Raw genomic sequence first — 17,182 nt, 5'->3', positions numbered from 1 at the left:
ACTACTACAAACCTATTTTCAGTTAAATTTCAATGTTAAACTTTTATATGTATATGTTTATATGTTTACATTATTATAGTAGTTTATCTCATTTATTTTAATATTTTATAGTGTTATTATTTCATTTATTTTTATTTTATATTTTAATATTTTATATTATTTTGAAATGTTATAATATTTTACATTTCATATTTGTATTTTATTTTAGTTCAGCTTTATTTCAATTTCGAAACAAATTAATAAAAGTCAAGTTTTAATTTTAGTTAACTTTATTTAAATATTTTATATTTGAATATTTTATAATATTTTACATTTCATATTTATATTTGATTTTATTTCAGCTTTATTTCAATTGTAAAACAAACTAACAAAAATGAATAGTTTTAATGAACATTATTTTGATATTTTAGATTTGTATATTATTTTATGTTTTATATTATAATATTGCATAATATAATATGTTATTATTTCAGATTTATTTCATTTTTTTTTTTTTCAATTTTTAACAAAACCTTTTAATAGTTTCAGTTAACAGTAACAACACTGCACTGGAGATATAAGATCAGGTTGAGTGAATTGCATTATAAAAATGCATTATCTCACACACAGTGTGCCTTGGCTGTATAATACACATTTTTACATATGTAGTAATTCATCTAGATATTCTATTCCCACAGTACTGTTGCAAAAATAGTACTATTGTAGTATGCCATTCTGAGTATCTGCATGCAGGGCTGGTGACATGAGAGGAGAACGTTCCTTCTCTCTCCCGATGAGCCACTTTTGTTTTCTTCACTTTGGTTTGTGTGTTTGAACAAGTGCCCTCCTCTGGTCAGACAAAAGCGCCTTGTTAAGCAAAACCTCTGCTAACTTTTATGGGTGATGCGGTCTCGGTGCTATTTGCAAACGCTCAAACAAATTAGAATAACAGCTGTGTGATGCGGGTGCTTTTCGCTCAGATTCTTCATGGCCACACAGTGTTTCAAAATGATATCCTTCAATGCAGCTCTTTTTCTGTGGCCTGCAGGCGAGGTTATATTGAGATAACTGGTGACCCGCTGCGTCAGCACTAGTGATATGACAGCTGAAGATCAACAGGCATGTGCGTTTTTCAGTGAATCAAAAGTGAACACTGGGAAAAAAAAGATAAATTTTTTCCCTCAGTATTTTTGACTTCTTTTGCTGTATAAATGATCGAAACATTTGTAAACCAAGATACAAGTACGTGAGATGCAAAATAACTTAAGATATTAAGTCTTTTTTCCAAAAAAAAACAAAACTATCAAAATGAGTTTATGCCTAAAACAAGAAAAATATCTGCCGATGGGGTCAGAAAGAGAAACTTAATTCAAAGAGAGAAAGTAAGTTTTGTTTTCTTACTCCAAGATATTTGTTCTTGTTTAAAGTAAAAACTCAATGTTGATATAATTTTCATAAAACAAGACTTAATATCTTAAGCAGTTTTACTTCTCAAGTAAATGTGTCATGATTTAAGAACAAGTCAAAAATACTAAGGATGAAATTAATTTATTTCAGATTTCAGCATGAATTAATGAAAATGTATTTGGATGCTTAAGCCACATTTGAAAATGTTTAAATATCATTGCATTTACATTTAGTCATTTAGCAGACGCTTTTATCCAAAGCTACTTACAAATGAGGACAACGGACAATCAAAACCAACAAAAGAGCAACTACATGCAAGTGGAAAAGAAATAAGTAGATAGAATAGAAAAAAGAAGCTAGTGTTAGTTTTTCAAGAAAAGCTAGCAGTTAGAGAATAAATATGCAATTGATAGAGGGTCAAGTGTGTGTGTGTTTTTAACAAAAAAGACAGATAGATAAAATAGAATTACTGTAGAACAGAGAGTGCTATGGTTTTTAGCCGTTTCTTGAAGATGGCTAAGGACTCAGCTGCTCGGATTGAGTTGGGCATCAAAGCAAGATGCAAAAATGGCATCATTTGTATGATTTACACTTAAAAATGTATAAATATCATTGCATTGGATAAAAAAGCAGCAAAGCAAGAGATTGCATCATTTGCATGCATATACAATTGATTATAAATTATTTATCTGATGCAAAACTATTTGGAGCCACTGTACTTTTATCATCTAAGTATCTAGGTTGCACGCAAACAATGCAAAACTTCTCATAAAGGGTAGGTTTTGTTTGATTTCAGCAGGAGCTCACTTCCCCTTTCTGGCCCCTGCACACAAGTAGGCGGCTCAAACAAAGTGTTAAGTCCTAATGAACAGACCCTGACAAAGTTTGTTTTCCTGTGGAGAGTCAATGCATATAATGGCTTCATTCAGGTCCTGTGGTTCAGCCATGGAAAGAGCTAGTAAAGAAATCCCATGCCTTGTGTGTGACCTTTCTGAACCTCTCACAAACCTGTTTGCCTTTCGGGCCCCGTGGAGGGAGAATGCATATTCATGAGGAACTCGTTCACAGTACTGTAAGCAAAGAGAGAAACGCAAATGACAAGTACAATATGGGGAAATCTTTTTTTGGTTTTCATGTGCATGCATGAAAAAGAGCATTAACGTAAATCATAAAGTAATTAGTTATGGTTGTGTCTTTTAGTGGAAATATATTACTGCGTGACAAATGCTCCGGCATTAATTAAATAGTTAGCTCACTCAAAAATCTCATTTTTATTAGCGTATGCATCTTTGTGTGGAAAACAGCTGCGACATGATAATGCGTAAACACTGGCAAAATTTTCATTTTTTATACTATTATTGTCTTTAATAATAGTTTTAATAATAATTAGGTTTTCTTTTACGGAAGCCTTTTTCCACCACAGGATAGAAAAAATAAAAAAGTTTATTATGAGGTAAAAGTAAATACTTTTTTCTCGTAATTCTGAGTTTTTTCCTCACTCTGGAATAATAATTTAAAAAAAAAAGGTATCTGTGACTTTATCTCGAAATTCTGACCTTTTTCTCACAATTGAAATTTTCTATTTCACAATTCAAACTTTTCTTCACAGAACTGCAAGTTTATATCTTGAAATTCTGAATTTAAATCTCACAAATCTGAATATTTATTTATTTGTTTGTTTATTTATTTTGCGGAAATGGGCTTCCATATTTTATATTATACGTTTTAATTTTAGTTAATGTTCTAGTAATTTTATTGTGTGTTTTTGTCCTTTTTATTAGTTTTCTTTTTTAAAAAGTTTATTTATGTATGTATGTATGTTTGTTTGTTTTGTTTGTTTTATTTTAATCCAGTTTTGGAAATATATGGCTTCTATATATATATATATATATATATATATATATATATATATTTATATTTTCCAATAATAAAATACGTTTAAGGTTCAATATTTTATTTCAAGTAACAAAAATGTTTTTTATTTATTTATTTTTAATGTTTTTAGTTAATATTTTAGTTTTTAGTATAATAACCCTGGTTCATGTTTAGGTGTGATATGCCTTTAAAAATCCTCTTCGTTTTGTTCCCAGTGTCCGGACAGTGAAGAAAACTGGAAGAGTCACAAAACCGGTTTGGGTTACTAAACATTGCCTGCTTCCAGTAAACAGCAAGGATTACTGCTGTCAGGCACGGTACGTCTGTACAAACCACACGCTTTTGATGCATTTATTCAAACCTTTACACGAATGACTTACACAAATGTTTTATTCATGATGCTAAATCTGTCGTGCCCAAATCCTCTGGGTTCATTTGAATTACACAAGTCGGTCCAGTCACTGGCACACATGAAATCTCCCAGCATGCAACAGTTCTGCTCATTAGATCCTTGAAATGAGTTCAGATCTTCTCAGAAGGGATCTGTTGACTTCCTTCAGTGAGCAACAGCCTGCCAGAAGACAACATACAGAAAAAAAATATCAAATACAGAACAATCCCACTAGTTTATCTGAATTTTTGTAACTTTTTAATATTTTATTTATTTTTTTAATGTGTAGTTCAATATAGTTTCTCCTTATTGTAATTCTTTTTTTGTTATAAAATAAATACACCGTAAAAAGTGATAAGCCGACTTAACTTAAAAAAATTGAGGAAACCTGTTGCCTTAAAATTTTTAAGTAAATGATAAAAAATATTTTTTTTTTTTATTATTATTATGCACTTAATCATTTTAATTGATTAAGTGCATAATAAGTGCAAGTTAAGTCAACTTTCACTTTTTACAGTGCACTTTTGTTTTACTTTAAATCACTTCAAATAACTACCATTATTTTATTTTTCTCACCACCCATGCACATACTAATGCTCAAACCAAACTACCTGTAATGCAGTGTGATCTGAATTTATGTAACTTTTTCATATACAGTGAGGAAAATAAGTATTTGAACACCCTGCTATTTTGCAAGTTCTCCCACTTAGAAATCATGGAGGGGTCTGAAATTGTCATCGTAGGTGCATGTCCACTGTGAGAGACATAATCTAAAAAAAAAAATCCAGAAATCACAATGTATGATTTTTTAACTATTTATTTGTATGATACAGCTGCAAATAAGTATTTGAACACCTGTCTATCAGCTAGAATTCTGACCCTCAAAGACCTGTTAGTCTGCCTTTAAAATGTCCACCTCCACTCCATTTATTATCCTAAATTAGATGCACCTGTTTGAGGTCGTTAGCTGCATAAAGACACCTGTCCACCCCATACAATCAGTAAGAATCCAACTACTAACATGGCCAAGACCAAAGAGCTGTCCAAAGACACTAGAGACAAAATTGTACACCTCCACAAGGCTGGAAAGGGCTACGGGAAATTGCCAAGCAGCTTGGTGAAAAAGGTCCACTGTTGGAGCAATCATTAGAAAATGGAAGAAGCTAAACATGACTGTCAATCTCCCTCGGACTGGGGCTCCATGCAAGATCTCACCTCGTGGGGTCTCAATGATCCTAAGAAAGGTGAGAAATCAGCCCAGAACTACACGGGAGGAGCTGGTCAATGACCTGAAAAGAGCTGGGACCACCGTTTCCAAGGTTACTGTTGGTAATACACTAAGGCGTCATGGTTTGAAATCATGCATGGCACGGAAGGTTCCCCTGCTTAAACCAGCACATGTCCAGGCCCCACTTAAGTTTGCCAATGACCATTTGGATGATCCAGAGGAGTCATGGGAGAAAGTCATGTGGTCAGATGAGACCAAAATAGAACTTTTGGTCATAATTCCACTAAACGTGTTTGGAGGAAGAAGAATGATGAGTACCATCCAAGAACACCATCCCTACTGTGAAGCATGGGGTGGTAGCATCATCTTTGGGGTGTTTTTCTGCACATGGGACAGGGCGACTGCACTGTATTAAGGAGAGGATGACCGGGGCCATGTATTGTGAGATTTTGGGGAACAACCTCCTTCCCTCAGTTAGAGCATTGAAGATGGGTCGAGGCTGGGTCTTCCAACATGACAATGACCCGAAGCACACAGCCAGGATAACCAAGGAGTGGCTCTGTAAGAAGCATATCAAGGTTCTGGCGTGGCCTAGCCAGTCTCAGACCTAAACCCAATAGAGAATCTTTGGAGGAGCTCAAACTCCGTGTTTCTCAGCGACAGGCCAGAAACCTGACTGATCTAGAGAAGATCTGTGTGGAGGTGGGCCAAAATCCCTCCTGCAGTGTGTGCAAACCTGGTGAAAAACTACAGGAAAGCGTTTGACCTCTGTAATTGCAAACAAAGGCTACTGTACCAAATATTAACATTGATTTTCTCAGGTGTTCAAATACTTATTTGCAGCTGTATCATACAAATAAATAGTTAAAAAATCATACATTGTGATTTCTGGATTTTTTCTTTTAAATTATGTCTCTCACAGTGGACATGCACCTACGATGACAATTTCAGACCCCTCCATGATTTCTAAGTGGGAGAACTTGCAAAATAGCAGGGTGTTCAAATACTTATTTTCCTCACTGTATAGTATTTTTAAATATTTTTATATGGTATTTTATGTTGTTCATTGTTTCTAATTGTATTGTAAATAAATACCTTTGATTTAATTCAAATATTAACAAATATTTTATTTTGTTTTGTTTCATTTTTTATTTTTTTATTTTCAAACTACCTGTCAGCGCCAATGCAAGGTGAAGTTCCTCGCGCAGTATTTGGAGAACATTGCTGACTCCTTTGTCACCCTGAAGACAGAAAGTTTGATGTCCGGTTAGACATTCAGAACTAACATGCATGTCCAGTAATTCAGTATTTACTGTGTCTCACCTCACAGGCGAGCGCCCACAGGACGGGTCTCCCTACAAACACTGCCTTTGCTCCCAGAGCCAGAGCCTTCAGCACATCTGTGCCCTTACGAACACCTCCGTCCATGAAGACATCCACCTTTCCTTCTACAGCCTCCACAACCTCAGGCAGAGCGTCAATCTGCACTGACATACTCCATCACATTACTGTATGTTATTGCTCAAAGATTGCCCTGCATTCTCAGTTAGACACTAGTTTGGAGTATTTAAGATTTTCAGTTTTTGAAAGAAGTCTCTTCTGCTCACCAAGGTTGCATTTATCTGATCAAAAATACAGTAAAAACACTGAAATATTACAATTTAAAATAAATATTTTCTATGTGAATATATAGTAAAATGTAATTTATTGCTATGATCAAAGCTGAATTTTCAGCATCATTACTCCAGTCTTCAGTGTCACATGATCCTTCAGAAATCATTCTAATATGCTGATTTTCTGCTCAAGAAACATTTCTGATTATTATCAATGACAAAAACAGTTGTGCTGCTTCATATTTTTATGAAAACTATGATACCATTCAAAAATGTGGGGTAAGGATGTATTAAATTGATTAAATACACGTATAATATTACAAAAGATTTCTGTTTCAAATAAATGCTGTTCTTTTTGAAGTTTTTATTCATCAAAGAATCGTGAAGTTTTCACAATATTTCTGATTATAATCAGAAGTGTTTCTTGAGCAGCAAATCATCATATTAGAGTGATTTCTGAAGGATCATGTGACACTGAAGACTGGAGCAATGATGCTGCAAATTCAGCTTTGATCTCAGCGATCAATTACATTTCAACAGATATTCACATAGAAAACAGCTATTTTAAAAGGTAAAAATATTTCACAATATTACTGCTTTTACTGTATTTTTGATCAAATAAATGCAGCCTTGGTGAGCAGAAAAGGCTTCTTTCAAAAACATTAAAAATCTTAATTATTACAAACTAATGTATTTTCAGTATCAAAACTTTGTCTTATGTTTTTTATCTTACAGTATCACCAAAACTGCTTATCACAGAAAGTTCTAGAAGGATAGAGTTTCAATAAATCATCATCATCACTAATTATAGATCATAACATAAAACGCAAGTGTTGGAAGACCTGGAGCAAATACACCATCTCTGTATCTATATTCAGAACGCTCTTCACGCTCAGTTGATGTTCTTCAGTTTTGGAGACCACTATGCACTCATAAAACTTGAGGTTGCATCCAAACCTTTGTTTGGCGTCCACTTCGGTAAACCAGAGACCGTATTTCACACTATCAAAGATGCAATTTACAGGCCGCAGAGGATAGTTTGCAAAGAGGACTTGTGGGTTGGAGGTCTCTGGAGAACAATAATGCCTCATTTCTTCAACAGACACTTACGGTGGCTGGAACTCCATCAAGCTGTCTTGCTCCGTGGTTTGACACAAGTATTCCATCCACCCCATACTTCAGCGCTTCTTTGGCATCTTCAGCTAAAACGGTGAGATTCACCATGAGCAGAACATTAATTACTGCGGTTCTTCTGAAGCAGTTTGGCCTTTTCTCATTCTACAATTTGGAGCCAAAATCTTTTGCACAGAGGAAACTATGTTACATTGCAATTATGGTATGCAAAGCTGTCTTTATCTGGATTTAAATTAAGAGTTCATGCAAAAATGACAATTTGCTGAAAATGTGCTCACCCTCAGGTCATCCAAGATGTAGATGAGTTTGTTTCTTCATCAGATTTGGAGAAATGTAGCATTGCATCACTGTCTCAACAATGGACCCTCTGCAGTGAATGGGTGCCGTCAGAATGAGAGTCCAAACAGCTGATAAAAACATCACAATAATCCACAAGTAATCCACACCACTCCAATCCATCAATTAACATCTAGAGAAGACAAAAGCTGCACATTTGTAAAAAAACAAATCCTTCATTTAGACGTTTTTAACTTCAAAAATCTGAGTTGGTAATCCAAAATAAAGCTTCCTCCAGTGAAAAAGTCCATCTCCTGTCTCTCACATCAAAATCCAGCCACATATTTGTTTAGAGCTGTTTTTGTCTTGTAAACGGTGCTTGATCTGTGCAGATTTCTCTCCTGATTTAGATGAGACAACTTTTTTCACTGGAGGAAGCGTTATTATGATTTATGGACTTGTATTTTAGCAGCAGTTTGAAGTATTATACACCATAATGATGGATTTGTTTCAGCTTTTGTCTTCTCCAGATGTTAACTGATGGACTGGAGTGGAGTGGATTATTGTGATGTTTTTATCAGCTGTTTGGACTCTCATTCTGACGGCACCCATTCACTGCAGAGGATCCATTGCTGAGCAAGTGATGGAATCTGATGAAGAAACAAACTCATCCACATCTTGGATGGCCTGAGGCTGAGTAAACTGTAAACAGATTTTCATTTTTGGGTGAACTATTCCTTTAAAACTTTTATTCAAGCATTTCTGTTGCTATTGCATTTACTCATTTAGGAAACTATTGCTCAAAAATAGCATCATGATGCCGATTTTTGCACAGGAAAGCAACTTCAGAAAAGGTGAAATATTAGCTTTACATAGTGTAATTTAATTTCTCCAAGTCTGTTCTGTTCGGAAAAATCCCGAAAATGATTAAATGGCGTTTTCCTTTCAGCCGAGGCCAACAGGAAAGGATGCACTTTTCAAGGAAAATTATGTTCCACACATGAGCTAAAATAACTAATGGTGTTCCCCTATTACTTTTCCCCTCCTCAACATACATTTCTGAGTTTGTCAGGGAACACATTTAAATCCTTTGGTCTGCGCTGAAATGAAAAGATTTTGTGTGTGTGTGTTGACTCTTTTATTTACAGAATGTGCCATTTCCAGAGCCAAAGAGAAGATAAAAGTTTATCTAAAGACACAATAACAGCAGTAAAGCTTCTAGACGTTTCTGAGATAACCTCAGCGCTCACAGACTGACTGCTTTTTCCTCCCGGGAGATAAATGACACATTATCTTTAATTAGCGGCCCCTCGCTGACAGACGGGGTCGACCGGCCGCTTTGTTTTGATTAGATTATGCAAATAGGTCGTTCTGTATCAGTGACGGTGAGCATTCCACACTCTGAAGCATAAAGGTTTCATTTGGAACCAAAGAGTCTGAACTTTAATTCTGTCGTTCTTTAGGAAAAATCTGTACTGTTCCATTAATTAAGAATCCATAAATGAATAATCTGATTTTAAAACCTATAACGCTACATCTAGAATGTTATTAATCTCCATAAAACCTTTATTTTTAAGGGTGCAGGCAAGAGAGGCGGTTCGAGAGAGAGAAGACATTACGTACAGACTTAATGGAATCCAAAGTGGACCTTCATGGCTTTATTTCATGTCTGTTGGCTTTGAGGTCAGCTAGTGTACTAGTGTAAGTTTTCACTTTTTAAATATGTAATAATATTTGCATAGCATGCATTTATCTGGCCACTTTTTGCAGGCAGAACAGATTTGTCCTTGATATCCCACAATCCTATGTGTGCAAGTTTGGCATTTGATGGCAAGAAGTGGTTTAAAAATTGTAATCTCTTTTTACTTTATTTTATTATTTTATTTTATACTTTTATTTTATTAATGTTGTTTTTAATATTTTTTTGTTATTTTATATTGTTTTTTAATATATTTGTTATATTTTCAATTTATTTTATTTTCATTTTATTTTATTTTCTATTTTATTTTATTCGTTTTATAGTTGATCATATTTACTTTATTATATATACTTTGTTATGGATGTTTGTTATTTGTCTATTTTCCCCCCTTTATCTAACTTTATAAAGTGACCTTGGGTTTTGGAAATACAAACAAACAAATAAATAATTTTATTTATTATTTTATTTTATTTTATAATTAACATAACCACTAAATCTTTGTTTGATTGTCTCTAAAGCTGACTTTAATTTGTTTTAGATCTTTAGACGTGATTTTTTTTTTGGTGCATTGGACGTCTGGACAGCTTTCAGACATAACCACAGATGATGTGAGTGCAATATTGTATGTTTTTTATTTACAAAAAATATATATTTAATTAAAATACTTTAATAATATTTTTATTGCATTGCATTGCCACTAAATCTTTGTTTGGTTATCTCTGATGTTATGGCGCATTTGAAGCCTGTCTGATCGGACACAAGCACACATGACACGACAGCTCCTCCAGTCCCCAAACACGGCAGGATAGCTCACCTGTCAAAACTCCTTTGACCACCACAGGCAGCGAGGTCATTCTCTTCAGCCAGGCGATGTCGTCCCACTTCACCGTGGCATCTATGGCCTGAGTTACATACACCGCCAGGCCGCTGTCCTCCCCGTAACCCTCTTTTGAGGAGAAGGCTAAATCAGGGGTCTCGAAATTGGCCATCCTGGGGAAAAAAAATCGAGAGTGCAAAATGGAATTAGTCCTGCGAGTGTTGTTTTTGGTCAGCGTATGAAAACTGAGCCGGGGTTTTATCCAAACAGCAGAGCTCGCGCTCAATGGCACCTTGTTGCCGCTGCTGTGCTTTGATTTGTGGGGCCGAGCGAAAGTCTCCGGGAGGGTTGAGATGAAGTTCATGTTGTGTCACTGCTGATGGAAACGGAGGCAGTAGTGCTGAAATATACGGTGGGGCCGTGATGCTTTTTTGGATTTCTAATTGCCGTAATTCACCTCGTGGGATCCGGAGCAGGAAGGCTTTACTTTCATGAGGGCATTTTTATAGCGGGCCGCTGTTGGCGTATCTGTGGAACTGTTGATATCTGAACGTTTCCCCACATAAAAAGCATAATGTAGCAAGTGTTGACGGAGCTGAAGCGGCGAGTATGAATCCCCACGAGCAGCGTGATCTACTCTACTAGAGAGATTTCTGTTTCCATAAATACATAAAGCTCTTCAGCGAGCGCTTCGCTTTTCAAGGCGCGACAAATCTGTAAAATAATCTGTCCATGAGGGTGAGAAAACTGAGGCCCTGTTTATTAAGAAACCTCACGAGAATTGTGAAAGGAGTTAATATGATCAGTTTTTCTTTATAGTTCTTGTGAGGTTTCTTCATCATGCATTAAATCTAAACTGTAATGTTTACAATGCAGCATCTGTTTGACTAGAAATATGTAAATGAAGTTGCTGCTTTATTGTAGACATTGCAATTTTTTATGCCTTTATAGTATTAAAATTAAGTATTAAAACATCTAGAGTCTGTTAGCGCATTATGTGGTTGCTAAGGTGTTGCTATGCAGTTGCCAGGGTGTTGTTATGTGGTTTATGAGCATTCTGAGTTGTTGTTAGAATGTTATGTGGTTGCTAAGCTGTTGCTATGCAGTTACCCGGGTGCTCTTAGTGGTTGCCAGGGATTTGATATGCAGTTGCTAAGGTGAGTAAAGTTGTAGATCTAATTTGCTAGGGTAGATTTACATGGTTGCTAGGGTGTTGCTATGTGGTTTCTAAGCATTCTGAGTCGCTGTTAGTATGTTATGAGCATGTTCTGAATGGTTGCCAGGGTGTTGCTATGTGGTTTGTAAATGTTCTGATTAGCTGTAAACACATTATGTGGTTGCTAAGGTGTTACTGTGCAGCTGCCAAGGTGTTGCTATGTGATTTGTAAGTGCTCTGAATCATTATTAGTGCACTTTGTGGTTACTAAGGTGTTGTTTAGGGGATGAGTTGTAAAACATTCTGTAAAAATTGCAATGAATTTACCTCTTTTTGGTAGTTAAATATATACGTGATAAATATGTACATTTTTCCACATGCTCAGATGTTGTCAGCATGTTTTGTCAGTATGTTGCTGTGCAGCAGTTGCTATGGAGTTCTAAGTAGTTGTTAGAACATTTATATGCAAATGCTAAGGTCTTCTGAATGGATGGGAAGGTGTTGCTAAGCAGTTGCTAAAGGATTCAGGGTGGTTTTCAGTTATATGCAATTGCTAAGGTGTAAAATTGGAATATATAATTATAGATCTGACCATATAATTATGAATCTTTGGTGCAAAAGTCATAGAAAACTTCCAGAACGGCAGACACAGCGACAGTGTGACAACATAATAACACGTCCTGCCCGTCATATGCTGCTGCTGAAATTTGCACTGACATCAGCATATAATCAGATCATTCTGTGTATATTCTGACTTCAGATCAGATGAACAATTCACAGAGTGTTTGTGAGTTTACAAACGCAGCCAGCGATGTCTGTAAAGCACGCTGCTGGCACGCACACACGTCACGTGTGGTTGTCTCAGCGTTTACCTCAAATGAGAGGGCAGCTTAAATCGGTTGCGCACGTCATCACGTCGCCTGCCAAGATAAGGTGTGTCCACTGTGACAAAGATACCCTTATACCCGGCCTCCTCGGCCCTCCTGACCAGAGACTGAGTCAGCGCTCGGTCTTTATAAATGTACAGCTGCATCCAGTGCACGGCCCCAGGTGCGGCCTCCGCTACTTCCTCTATGGTGGAGGTGGCCCATGAGCTCAGCATCATCCCCGTGTCACAGGACAGGCAGGCTGCGGATGGGAAGAGAGCGGAGGAGATTGTCATAAGGGTGCTGTGGCTTACAAGACACTGAGTGGCCTTGGGTTCGAATCTTCAAACAGGGCTGCTCCATTAACTGTCATCTAAAGTATGTGGGATCCCTCACACAGTGCCTTGATAACAAGTTTCTGCCTAAACACTAAAAATAGGTTCTAGAATAAAACTGTGGTAATTTGACATACACTACTACTGACAGTAGTACAACATTATTGAAGTCCATTTCAGCCACAAAAGAAAAAAATCATGTGAAATATGACATAAATTGAAAATATGAGAATAAAAAGTCAAAATTATTTAATGACTTAGTATGTCATAATTTAGACATTTTATCTCATTATGACTGTTGTGTCATCATTTAAATTTGTTATCTCATAATTGACTTGGCATGTCGTAATTTCAACTTTATTTTGTATTCATGATTTTTTTTGTCTTCATATTATCTTTTTATCTCATAATTATGACAATGATATAATCTCAACTTTTTATCTAAATTACTTTAGTATGTCATTATTTCAACTTTTTAATCTCATAATTCTGATTTAGTATGTCATAATTATGACTCTTTTATCTCATTTGTATCTCTTTTATTTCATATGACTTAGTGTGTTATAATTCTAATCTCTTATCTCATGACTTTGTGTGTCATCACTGACTTTTTATGTAATAATTTCAACTATGATCTCATTTTTCTTTTTCTACTTTATATGTCATAATTTTATGTGTCAAACTTTTATCTCATAATTATGAATTTGCTTTTTTGTCATATTTATGACTTTCATCTTTTTGGCTTTTATCATTTTTTATTTCATGATTATGATTTAGTATGTCATAATATGACAATAATGTTTTATAAGTGTCATAATTTCACATTTTTATCTCATAATTGACTGACATCATTTCAGCTTTTAATTATGACTTATGCAAAAAAAAAAAACATTATTTTATAATTATGACTATAATTATGATAATTATGATATTTTAACGTTTAATCTTATAATAATGACTTTTTATGTAATAATTTTTTTCTTATGTGGCAGAAATGGACTTCCATACTATAGCCACACTGAAACTATAGCATTAGTTCATACTATGGTAGCCATGATCCAATTTTATAAGGGTAATTTGAGTGTGATTGGGAGTAGGAAAGACTAATGGTGCCACCATGTGGTCAGTTACAGTAATTGCAGCCACTGTGAAGCTTGTAAGTTACTGGTGTCTGACCTCTCGCAGTGGCCGTCTCGCCGTCGGGATGCGCCATTCTCTGCATAGCAGTAGCTGCCACACAGATGGGCATACTGACTCTCTGGCCCAGAACTGTGGTGGACATGTCCACTGAGGACACGTCCCTCAGCACACGAGGGTAAATGCACCACCTACAGGACACAGCAGAGTCACAACTCATATTTCAGAAATTAGCAGCTTTATAATAATTGAATATAGATGCAGCCGGGGCTAGTTGACACAGAGAGAGAGAGAGAGAGAGAATGGGTGGGTTTATTTATAAATTGATTATAGTCCTTTTTTTTTTAGACACAAACCTTAAAGTCTTGACTAAAAGAGACCTCAACTACAGCGGGGCATGTTGTCCCATTATAGGGGGTATGAAAACCTGCTGATACATGAAATATAGTCTAAAGTTAAATGTTATATTTCTTTAAAAAACTCTTCTAAAAATCCTAGAAAAATTAAATGATGTATATTTCATAGTCTTGGCTCACTAATTTGCAAAGTTTGGTTAAATAAATTAAATAAATCAACCTTTGCATTTGTAAAGGTATTTTCAGCTAAATATATTCAATAATACAATTAAGAAATGCAAATTGCAACTAGCTACTGTTTGTAGAAACCATGTTTATAAATAGATGAAATGTTTATGTTTGTTTTTTCCTGTAACATATGACTTCAACCCTGACGGTCACTCAGTTTTGTGTTAATATTTGCGTTGATTTTGTGACTCATCGAGTCGTCTGACCACAGCTCACAACACTAACTTTCACAACGCGTGTCTGTAACCTGGAAGGACGTCTTTGTTTGCACATTTTATAAATATGCATATATGACTAATATATATGTATGAGTAATAGAGTGGCATTATTCATCTGGACAGAGCCTCTGCTGACACTGCTGTAAGGCCGTGTTTAGGTCTCTAGGGTCCGTCTGCCCACCCACACGAACGCTCCAGGCCAAGATAAACGCACATAATTATAACTGACCCCACACAACCCAGAGAGACTGTCTAAAATTAGGCCAAAACATTCAGAAGAAGTGTAATTCTTGTCAACGTTGTGATAGACTGACTCAAACTATTACAGACTGACTCATGCTGTTTACTTCATGATTTTCACTAAAAGAATTTGATTAAAAAGCAGATTTTCATTGTGAGTACATTCCCCCATATTGCGTGACAACATGCCCCATTGTATGTGTGTGTGTGTGTGTGTGTGTGTGTGTGTGTGTGTGTGTGTGTGTGTGTGATAATAGTTCAAGTATGGAAGCCAATTTCTGCCAAAAACAAAGTCATGCTTTGGAAAAATCCTAATTATGAGATTAAAAAATAGAAATTATGTGATTAAAAAGTCGAATTTATGACACAAAAAGTCAACATAATGAAAAGTCATAATATTTTCGATTAGTTTTTTAAAGTGTCATAATTTTGACTTTTTATGTGATAACTTTGACTTTTATCTCATGTTTAACTCTTTTATCTCATAACTTAGTAATTCATGATTTCAGCTTGATCTCATCATAATTTTGACTTTTTATGTAATTATTTCGACTTTTTATGTCGTAGGTTCAACTTTTGTAGTAGTTTCAATAAACATAATTATGGCTTAGTATGTCAATTTCAACTTTTTGTCATAATTTTTTCTTTATGTTGTACTTTAAACTTTTTGTCAAATTTTTATCTGTTTATTTCAGTTATGACTTAGCATGTCATGTTTTAGCATGTCATCTTAGTTAGCATGTTTTGACTTTTTATCTCATAATTATGACTTAACTTTTTAACTTTTTGTCATCAATGACTTTTTACGTCATTTTTATCACGTATCTCATAATTATATTTTGTAATTTTGACATTTTATGTCAGTTTCAACCTGGATCTCACTCTTTTCTATATTGTCTCATATTTATGACTTAGTATGTCATAATTTAGACTTTTTATCTCATAATTATGACTTAACTTTTTTACTTTTTGTCATCAATGACTTTTTACGTCATTTTTATCACGTATCTCATAATTATAACATAGTATTTCGTAATTTTGACATTTTATGTCAGTTTCAACCTGGATCTCACTCTTATCTGTATTGTCTCATAATTATGACTTAGTATGTCATAATTTAGACTTTTTATCTCATATTTTCTGACTTTGTAATCATTTTAACTTTTTATGTCATAATTTCAACCATGATCTCATTTCGATCTCGGTTATCTCATAATTATTACTTAGTATGTAATGTTTATTTTTAAGAATAATTTTGGCTTTTTATCTTATTATTTTCAGAGATAAATTCTTTCATTCTAAATAATACAATTTAAAAAACATAAATTATTGTCCCTTGAATGTGACAACTAGCCCCAGCCTCCAATATAAGATTTCTTAGTTGTTAACGGATAATACTTGGTTCTTTTGCTAATGCTTTTTTAACTGTCAGTATGTTGTTCATTTAGCAGACACTCTCCTAACCCGATCAGCTGAGAATGTGTTTGTCTTACGCCTGGAGAAACGTGCGCTTGCATGTTTTGCTCAAGGGCTCAATGGAATCAGATCATCTGGGCTTTGAACCTTCAACCCTTGGGTTACAAGGCCAGATCTTTAACTACAAGTCACACCACTAATTTTAGATGGTTATAAACATCATAGAGTTCTTAATATATAAATTAGCAGTTGGTTAGCACATGATTTGTAATTGAACTAATCCTCTTCAGTATAGGATTCAGGTTGATCTTGAGATTTCTGCATGTCTTCTCTGTCATAAAAGCTCGTCAGATCAAATGCTGTTCATATGACGAAGAGCGGTCACATACCTGGCGAACGCTGCTACATTATCATGCAGAGTTTGCTGCTCGTCTGCTCCTGAGAAATAATAATCAAACACTGACTTTGGTAGAAGTCTCTGAGCCTGACGCTCATAATCACTGACACACACCAGCGAGTCTGACATGTTTCCACGGATGAGACTCGGAGCTCTTCAGCCAGCTGGATTTCACTGGGATCAGAGAGCCATTGATCAATTATTAACTCTCTCGAGTTAACTTTCTGCAGTCTTTCAACTAATGTTTATCCAGCATCGGTCCCTTTGCCCCGTCACAGCTATAGGGGCTTCTCCTCAAAAATATGTGAACAACCAACACATAACTGAGTAAAAATCAATACTGTCTGTGCGTAATGGTCAAATAAAGAGATTTACATTCAAATTACTCAGGGAATTACTCAGGGAATTAGCAAT

The 17,182-nt window shown here is 35.2% G+C and overlaps 1 protein-coding gene and 1 long non-coding RNA gene across 3 annotated transcripts in view; one reads left to right on the top strand and one right to left on the bottom strand.

Moving 5' to 3' along the window:
• The window catches only part of LOC131523510 (uncharacterized), a 28,728-nt gene extending 25,149 nt beyond the window's left edge, over window positions 1-3,579 (top strand). The window contains exon 3 of the long non-coding RNA XR_009266797.1: window positions 3,477-3,579. This is a non-coding gene — a long non-coding RNA (uncharacterized LOC131523510). The remainder of the gene's footprint in view (window positions 1-3,476) is intronic.
• On the bottom strand, window positions 1,534-16,963 carry hao1 (hydroxyacid oxidase (glycolate oxidase) 1). 2 transcript variants are annotated; one of them, XR_009266796.1, is made up of 9 exons: window positions 16,761-16,963; window positions 13,953-14,104; window positions 12,448-12,703; window positions 10,417-10,592; window positions 7,604-7,695; window positions 6,204-6,362; window positions 6,052-6,121; window positions 3,642-3,832; window positions 1,534-2,456 (listed from the first exon to the last, which is right to left on the bottom strand). XR_009266796.1 is itself a non-coding variant. In XM_058749959.1 (8 exons), exons 1-8 carry the CDS (start codon window positions 16,895-16,897, stop codon window positions 3,765-3,767), a joined length of 1,110 nt encoding a protein of 369 aa, XP_058605942.1. In that variant the 5' UTR covers window positions 16,898-16,963; the 3' UTR covers window positions 3,634-3,764. The 2 variants fall into 2 exon arrangements, 1 of the variants encoding a protein (XP_058605942.1); XM_058749959.1 differs by lacking the exon at window positions 1,534-2,456 and having other exon boundaries at window positions 3,634-3,832.
• Window positions 16,964-17,182: the final 219 nt, after the last annotated feature.

The sequence above is a fragment of the Onychostoma macrolepis genome, chromosome 17 (assembly GCF_012432095.1).
Source record: "Onychostoma macrolepis isolate SWU-2019 chromosome 17, ASM1243209v1, whole genome shotgun sequence".
NCBI lineage: Eukaryota > Metazoa > Chordata > Actinopteri > Cypriniformes > Cyprinidae > Onychostoma > Onychostoma macrolepis.
This window is presented reverse-complemented; position numbering and strand designations above follow the sequence as displayed.